General features: G+C 38.3%; 2 protein-coding genes across 2 annotated transcripts; both read right to left on the bottom strand.

Moving 5' to 3' along the window:
• Positions 1 to 503: 503 nt before the first annotated feature.
• Positions 504 to 3579, bottom strand: LOC140575506 (extracellular calcium-sensing receptor-like). Its single transcript, XM_072695855.1, has 6 exons — positions 3377 to 3579; positions 2971 to 3253; positions 2062 to 2877; positions 1754 to 1972; positions 1539 to 1662; positions 504 to 1417 (listed from the first exon to the last, which is right to left on the bottom strand). Exons 1-6 carry the CDS (start codon positions 3577 to 3579, stop codon positions 504 to 506), a joined length of 2559 nt encoding a protein of 852 aa, XP_072551956.1.
• Positions 3580 to 4599: 1020 nt separating this feature from the next.
• On the bottom strand, positions 4600 to 7669 carry LOC140575505 (extracellular calcium-sensing receptor-like). Its single transcript, XM_072695854.1, has 6 exons — positions 7467 to 7669; positions 7061 to 7343; positions 6161 to 6970; positions 5857 to 6078; positions 5642 to 5765; positions 4600 to 5513 (listed from the first exon to the last, which is right to left on the bottom strand). The coding sequence occupies exons 1-6, from the start codon at positions 7667 to 7669 to the stop codon at positions 4600 to 4602; spliced, it is 2556 nt and encodes an 851-aa protein (XP_072551955.1).
• Between the last annotated feature and the right edge of the window lie 740 nt (positions 7670 to 8409).

The raw sequence follows: 8409 nt of genomic DNA, 5'->3' as shown, positions 1-8409 counted from the left end.
AACTCGGCCGCCAGATCCCACTTCTGACACCAATGTGACGACCGCCCAGGAGACACAGAGGCAGGAAGCATTTTCTTCAGAAAATGTGCTCTTTATTAGGCTTACTGCTCCCTATTGCATTTAAACTGCAAGGAGAGTGAAACCACAAAAACTGCCCTGGCTGGAAAAACCCTAGCCAGGTGATAAAACTCACTACACTACAACAAGACGGTGAACACAGTGAACAGCCATATCTGCATAGCCCCTCCTACTACAGCAGAGGGGCCCCCCCCCCGACATAACACTCCCCATGAACCCCGTGCTCGCCACAATATTTAGAGACACTGAACAACGCTTGTGATTGTGGTGCATAATGGAAATATGATAATGTGATCAGGTTGATGGAATTTTATCCAGGAGGAAAATGTACGATTGAAGGTAACGTTTACATCTAGTAAAAAACAGTATTAAAGATCATTCTGTTTAATTAAATATGTTTTATTATGTGTTACATATATTTTCCATCACATGCCATGCTTTGGAATTTTCCCCATTACATGTTTTTTTGTGTTTTTCTCTGGTTTTATTAAAATGATGTAACACTTCGGCATAAAAATGCATAACAGTAAACCAAAGGCAGAGGATAAAATTGCAGAAATCTCTACAGCTACTGTGTACTTGCCAGGGGAGCTGATATAAGCTGGAATAAAAGTGATCCAAACTGCACAGAATATGAGCATGCTGAATGTGATCATTTTAGCTTCATTAAAGTTATCAGGCAGCTTTCTGGCTAAAAAGGCCAACACCAAACAAATCACAGCAAGTAAGCTTACATATCCTAGAACAGAATAAAATGCAGCATCTGAGCCTGTGTTACATTCTAAAATAATTTTTTTATTACGCTGCTCAAACACTTTATCTGGAAATGGTGGCTTGATCTTTAACCAGAGAATACAGATGACAATTTGAATTGCTGTACATGAACACACTATGCCCCTTTGTTGTGCTGGCCCAAACTTTCCCGCCACATTGTTACCAGGTAATGTTGCTCTGAAAGCAGTTACAACAACTATGGTTTTCCCCAGCACGCAGGAAATGCAGAGGGCGAACGTTACGCCGAATGCTGTGTGGCGCAACATGCAAGACCAGACTGTGGGCTCCCCGATGAATGTGAGAGGACAGAGGAAGCAGTAGATTAGAGAGACAAGTAATAGTAAGCTCAGTTCTGAATTATTAGCTTTTACTATTGGTGTTTCTCTAAAATGTATGAACAACACCATTACAGAAAATGCTAAACCTGCACCGAATAGTGACAGAGCCACCAGGACAATCCCCATTGCTTCAGTATATGAAAGGAACTCTGTGATCTTCATGATGCAGCTGTCCTTTCTCTTATTTGACCAGTACTCTATAGGGCAAGTGATACAATCCGCAGCTCCTATAGGGGAACAAAAGTTGGTGTTTAGACATATTAGACAATTAGACATTATACAACACTTCTGTGTTTTGGAACATGATTATGGTGTATTTGGGATATTTTAGTTAAATGCTTACTGCACCTGTTGTATTGGATATAGAACCATCAGCACATGGGATGCAGTCAAAGCAGCAGACAGGGAGTCCTTTAATTGGTGCTTTCCTTGTGCCATGTGGACAGATTTCGGAGCAAACAGCTTTTGGAATCTGACAGTTTAAAAGTATATCTTGAATTATGTATCATACAGAACAAGAAATACAATATTATGGGATTGCAAGTATGTTACATTTCTACTACCAGATTTCCTGTGTTCCAAACAATCTTGTCCTTGTGAATCACAAGGTCATATTTTCCATTTGCAGAGGAGAAATGGCCTACTGGAATATGTTGCACTTCTCCTTCTCTCAGCTGCCAGTTTATGAGTTCAAATGAAGCTGGTGGGTCTCCATTCTGATCAAAGTATACCTCCTCCCCATATGCATCCACAAAATGTACATCTTTTAAGTGTTCAGTTACCTAGTGATATAAATAAAGCATCACACATAATGTAATCATATGATAAAATTATGCGTCCTAATAGCACTGCAATGAAACACCGAACTTACCAGTTCTGGAGTTATCTCTGATACGTTAAGGCACTTTCTCGAAACATTGCCTCCAGGCCTTTCACAAAAGACAATCCAATGAAGTACATGTGCAATCGCATGCACTGCTTGATGTACTTTATATGAAGCTCCGAGTTGCGTGACATCATAAAATTTGTTTGTGTAATCCACCTTCTCATCTCCTGTGCATATTTTTGTGCTGTTTGTTAAAATATTTACTGAAGATATTGGCCTACAACCCACCATTGTTTCCCAGAAGTCACTGACAAAACCGGATTCTGGATATTGGTAAGGGTTAAGTTCCTTGAGAACATGTCCCAGTTTGAGTATGGTTGTCTTTCGGACCATAAATCCAATTGTCCCTCCGAATGATTTGAACATCTCTGGAGTGGTTGGTTTGTCTGCAGTTATCCAGGGTACACTGGCAATCCACTGTATCCCAGTGATGTTTTGTCTTACCACTTCTTGCATTAAAGGATAGAGATCTCCCTCAGTAACAACAGCTAAGATTACTTTTACGCTTGATTTTTTAATCATTTCAACGACTTCAAGGATTTTGCTTTGAGGATAGGTCCGCAAGACTTTGCCAACAAACGCAATGCAAACTCCATACTTCTGCACTTCTTTTGTAAAGCCTGCAATCCCGTATTGTCCATATTCGTTATCAGATTGCAGAGTCCCAATCCATGTCCACCCATATTGTTTGACCAGGAGAGCCAGAGCCTTGGCTTCATGGTAGTCACTCGGTATTGTGCGGAAGAATGTTGGATATTTTCTTTTGTCACTTAAACATGCACATGTTGAAAAGTGACTAACCTATTGAGAAACAAAGAAATCAAAGATTATGAACACGTTTTACACATCTTTGCATTGAAATGATCTTTAAAATTGTGTTGTGTAGCATGTTACCATCGGTACTCTGAAGGGCGCAAGTGCCTCAGCCAAAACTAAGGACTGGGTAGATCCTGATTCAGCTACAAGAGCTGTTATAGGAGGTGGATAACACTGAGATTCCTTTTGTTCGGACCCGCTCACCAGAGTAAGGGCAGCTCGCAAAGCATTAGCAGGAGAGAAACAGGAGTCCAAAATTCTGTATCCCAGAGAGATGTTAGGGAGCAAACGATCATCTCTATTTATTTCATCTATTGCAAACATCATGATCCTTGCCCATCTAAATGCTCGCAGGTCAAATCTATGTTGAATGTTTGGACAGGACAGAAAAAATGCACAGTTTTGTATACATTATTCAATATTACTCAGCAGTAATATTTTACATTATTAATGTAATATACATTATAATATAATAATTTCTCACCCGTTGCATTGAGGTGTAGGTGGTTTTATCTCAAATGAAGCATGGTCATTCTCCTGCTTGATAGAAATAGGGAAAATGCCCCCTATCATGATGTCTCCTTCTTTAAACATATCTTGCATTTCAAACCTACCCAAGCGTTCACATGCAAAACATATTTGAGTGCAGAGCAAAAAACATAGATTCAGTATGTTTAGCATATCCATTGCTGCCCAGCAGCTCAGATAGGACAGCATTGAGTACTCCCTGTTATATATACATGTTTCCTTGCCATGTGTGGCTGTTTTTTTGCCAGTAGGATGGGTGTTCTTAGAGGGGTGCAACCTGAAAATGGGCATGTTTTTCCTAGAGGCAAGATGTTGAAGAGGGAAGATTGTTGAACAGTATGATTTAAAGCTTTCATGGGCTGTAAAATATTCTGAATGTTCAGGAAAGCATACAGCATATTAGTCCATTTATTCATATAAAAATGATTATGGGTCTTTATTGATACACAGAATCTTATTTGAATTTACAGAACCAGAAGCAGTCATGTGAAGCCATCATTTGAGTTAAAATCTTACATGACAACCTTTGTGATATCAATGAGTTGTAATAATCTAATCAGGTTATCAGTATTGTCCTGCATTTCAGATTAGTCCATATATTTTGGTACATTACTGACTCATAGACTGAATTACTTTCCTCCAGAATTTGGCAAATTCAGGTCTTGAAAGTAAGAAATCTCTCCAGTATTTTGAAAAAAAAACAAATTGCAAGCTGTAATTTGTTCCTATCAGCTGCACTTTAGGAAGTGCATGAAGAAGGTACACTGTTTCAGACACAAGACTGGGACTCTGCGCTCATTGTGGCTGAGGACTTTAACAGCGCCAATATCAATCATGCAGTGCCAAATTTTAATCAACATATCACATGGTACATATGGTATTCATATTGATGCCAAAACAACAGCATTTGTACTGGAAAGCTTGATATAAGTGATGTTAGCAGATAAAAGCTTTCAGTATCTTGAATGTGAGAAGAAATACTAAAGATCATATTTAGAGACACTGAACAGCGCTTGTGATTGTGGTGCATAATGGAAATATGATGATTAATCAGGTTGATGGAATTTTAGCAGGATATTAAATGTACTATTGAAGGTAATGTTTACATCTAGTAAAAAACAGCATTAAAGATCATTGTTTAATTAGTTATGTTTTATTATGTGTTAAATATATTTTCCATCACATGCCATGCTTTGGAACTTTCCCCATCATATGTTTCTTTGTGTTTTTCTCTGGTTTTATTAAAATGATATAACACTTCGGCATAAAAATGCATAACAGTAAACCAAAGGCAGAGGATAAAATTGCAAATATCTCTACAGCTACTGTGTACTTGCCAGGGGAGCTGATATAAGCTGGAATAAAGGTGATCCAAACTGCACAGAATATGAGCATGCTGAATGTGATCATTTTAGCTTCATTAAAGTTATCAGGTAGCTTTCTGGCTAAAAAGGCCAACACCAAACAAATCACAGCGAGTAAACTTACGTATCCTAGAACAGAATAAAATGCAGCATCTGAGCCTGTGTTACATTCTAAAATTATTTTTTTATTACGCTGCTCAAACAATTTTTCTGGAAATGGTGGTGAGATCTTTAACCAGAGAATACAGATGACAACTTGAATTGCTGTGCATGAACACACTATGCCCCTTTGTTGTGCTGGCCCAAACCTTCCCGCCAAGTTGCTACCAGGTAATGTTGCTCTGAAAGCAGTTACAACAACTATGGTTTTCCCCAGCACGCAGGAAATGCAGAGGGCGAATGTTACGCCGAATGCTGTGTGGCGCAACATGCAAGACCAGACTGTGGGCTCCCCGATGAATGTGAGAGGACAGAGGAAGCAGAAGATTAGAGAGACAAGTAGCAGTAAGCTCAGTTCTGAATTATTAGCTTTTACTATTGGTGTTTCTCTGAACTGTATAAACAACACCATTGTAGAAAATGCTAAACCTGCACCGAATAGTGACAGAGCCACCAGGACAATCCCCATTGTTTCGTTGTATGAGAGAAACTCTATGACCTTCATAATGCAACTGTCCTTTCTCTCATTAGACCAGTACTCTATAGGGCAAATGATACAATCCACTGCTCCTAAAGGGGAAATAAATTATGTTCAGAAACAATACACAATTTCACATTATACAAACAAACACCCCTACATTTTGGAACATGATTATGGTGTATTCAGTATATTATTATTAGTTAAATGCTTACTGCACCTGTTGTATTGGATATAGAACCTTCAGCACATGGGATACAGTCAAAGCAGCAGACAGGGAGTCCTTTAATTGGTGCTTTCCTTGTGCCATGTGGACAGATTTCGGAGCAAACAGCTTTTGGAGTCTGACAGGTTAAAAGTATATCTCGAATTAAACATCATGCAGAAGAAGAATTGAAAAATTATGGGGTTACATATATGTTATATTTCTTCTACCAGATTTCCTGTGTTCCAAATAATCTTGTCCTCATGAACCACAAGGTCATATCTGCCATTTTCCAAGGTGCTGAAATAGCCTACTGGAATATGATTCACTCTTCCTCCTCTCATCTGCCAATTTATGATGTCATATGTAGCTGGTGGGTCTCCATTCTGATCAAAGTATGTCTCCTCCCCATATGCATCCACAAAATGTACATCTTTTAAGTGTTTAGTTACCTAGTGATATAAATAAAGCATCACTCATAATGTAATCATATGCTGAAATCCCAATAGCTCTGCAATGAAACACCAAGCTTACCAGTTCTGGAGTTATTTCTGATAAGTTAAGACACTTCCTCGACACATTACCTCCAGACCTTTCACAAAAGATAATCCAATGAAGTGCATGTGCAATCGCATGCACTGCTTGATGTACTTTATATGAAGTTCCGAGTTCTGTGACATCGAAGAATTTGTGTGTGTTATCCACCTTCTCATCTCCTGTGCATATTTTTGTGCTGTTTGTTAAAATATTTACAGAAAACTGAGGCCTACAACCCACTACTGCCTCCCAGTAGTCACTGACAAAACTGGAGTTTGGATCTTTGTAAGGGTTGATCTCTTGGAGATAAAGGCCCAGTTTGAGTATGGTCTTCTTTGGCATCCCAAATCCAATTGTCCCTTTAAATGATTTGAACATCTCTGGAGTGGATGGTCCGTCTGCAGTTATCCAGGCTACACTTGCAATCCACTGTATCCCAGTAATGTTCTGTCTTACCACTTCTTGCATTAAAGGATAGACATCTCCCTCCGCCACAAGAGCTAGGATCACTTTTACATTTGATTGTTTTATCATTTCAACAACTTCAAGTATTTTACTTTGAGGATAGGTCCGCAAGACTGTGGCGACAAATGCAATGCAAACTCCATACTTCTGCACTTCTTTTGTGAAGCCTGCAATCCCGTATTGTCCCGTATCAGATTGCAGAACTCCAATCCATGTCCACCCATATCGTTTTACCAGGAGAGCCAGAGCCTTTGCTTGGTGGTAGTCACTTTGCATTGTGCGGAAGAATGTTGGATATTTCCTTTTGTCACTTAAACATTCACATGTTGAAAAGTAACTAACCTATTGAAATACAAAGAAATCAAAGTTTACAAAGTTTTACACATCTTTACCTTGAAAAGATCTTTACAATTGTGTTGTGTAGTGCGTTACCATCGGCACTCTGAAGGGCCCAAGTGCTTCTGCCAAAACCATGGACTGTGTAGATCCTGATTCAGCTACAAGAGCTGTTATAGGAGGTGGATAACACTGAGATTCCTTTTTCTCTGACTCACTCACAAGAGTAAAGGCAGCTCGCAAAGCATTAGCAGAAGAGGCGCAAGAGTCCAAAATTCTGTATCCCAAAGAGATGTTAGGTAGCAAACGATCATCTCTATTTATTTCATCTATTGCAAACATCATGATCCTTGTCCATCTAAATGTTCGCAGGTCAAATCTATGTTGAGTGTTTGGACAGGACAGATAAAATGCATAGTTCATTATACATTATTTAATATTACTCAGCAGTAATATTTTACATTATTAATGTAATATACATTATAATTGCATTATTACTCACCCTTTGCATTTTGATGTAGGTGGTTTTATCTCAAATGAAGCATGGTCATTCTCCTGCTTGAAAGTAATAGGAAAAATGCCCCCTATTATGATGTCTCCTTCTTTATATATTTCTTGCAATTCAAACTTACCCAAGCGTTCACATGCAAAACATATTTGAGTGCAGAGTAAGAAACATAGATTCAGTATATTCAGCATAGCCATGGCTGTCCAGCAGCTCAGAGAGGACAGCAAGGAGTGCTCTCTGTTATATATACATGTTCTCTTGCCATGTGTAGCTGTTTTTTTTGCCAGTAGGATGGGTGTTGTTTGAGGGCTACAACCTACACTTAGCATGTTTTCCTTAGAGGCAATGTACATTTTGCACAGAATGGTTACAAAAACTCATGTGCTGTAAAATATTTAATGCAAAATTAGTCAAGGCTGTCCGAATAGTAATGTGTAAATAGTAAATAAAGACAGCAACCAATCTGAGTGGGATCATAATGAATCTACTGAATATGTCATTTTATTTCATTGATTTCAGAAAGAGTGACAAAAATAGTTTATTTCTGGCACCTGTTCCTGTAATCAAAAATCTATAGTGTATTACCTTCAGTTTTAGTTGTGTTTCAAGGAATGCTGATTTTCTCATGGCCTAAGACTATGAAGAAAAGAATGTGGAGTAGTTTCAGTAATTTATTTATTGCATCAAACATCTGACAAACAACAAAATCTAAATTTCTTTCTTTTAACATTGTGGCATGTAGACATATAGGTTTTCATTGTTAACATCAACAAAAGTTCTTGACACACTTGAAAATAATTGTATTTGTGTCATTACTGTATATTGTGTCAGTTTAAATTATGTTGCACTTCTAAAACCTAATGACAGTTTGGTCACAAAATTCTGAATCAATACATTTTAGTGAAGTAAAATCTACAGTAGGACTCCTTTTCTGTGG

This window comes from Salminus brasiliensis, chromosome 13 (assembly GCF_030463535.1).
Source record: "Salminus brasiliensis chromosome 13, fSalBra1.hap2, whole genome shotgun sequence".
In the NCBI taxonomy this organism is placed as follows: Eukaryota; Metazoa; Chordata; class Actinopteri; order Characiformes; family Bryconidae; genus Salminus; species Salminus brasiliensis.
This window is presented reverse-complemented; position numbering and strand designations above follow the sequence as displayed.

What these genes read in the sequence shown, in the direction of transcription:
- LOC140575505 (XM_072695854.1), bottom strand. Translation starts at nt 7,669, where the DNA reads ATGGCTATGCTGAATATACTGAATCTATGTTTCTTACTCTGCACTCAA. An exon ending in CAGAAATAACTCCAGAACTG is followed by an intron (nt 6,079 to 6,160) that starts GTAAGCTTGGTG and finishes TTATATCACTAG; the next exon opens with GTAACTAAACACTTAAAAGA. An exon ending in TTCTATATCCAATACAACAG is followed by an intron (nt 5,514 to 5,641) that starts GTGCAGTAAGCA and finishes TTTCCCCTTTAG; the next exon opens with GAGCAGTGGATTGTATCATT.
- LOC140575506 (XM_072695855.1), bottom strand. Translation starts at nt 3,579, where the DNA reads ATGGATATGCTAAACATACTGAATCTATGTTTTTTGCTCTGCACTCAA. An exon ending in CAGAGATAACTCCAGAACTG is followed by an intron (nt 1,973 to 2,061) that starts GTAAGTTCGGTG and finishes TTATATCACTAG; the next exon opens with GTAACTGAACACTTAAAAGA. An exon ending in TTTGGAACACAGGAAATCTG is followed by an intron (nt 1,663 to 1,753) that starts GTAGTAGAAATG and finishes TTAAACTGTCAG; the next exon opens with ATTCCAAAAGCTGTTTGCTC.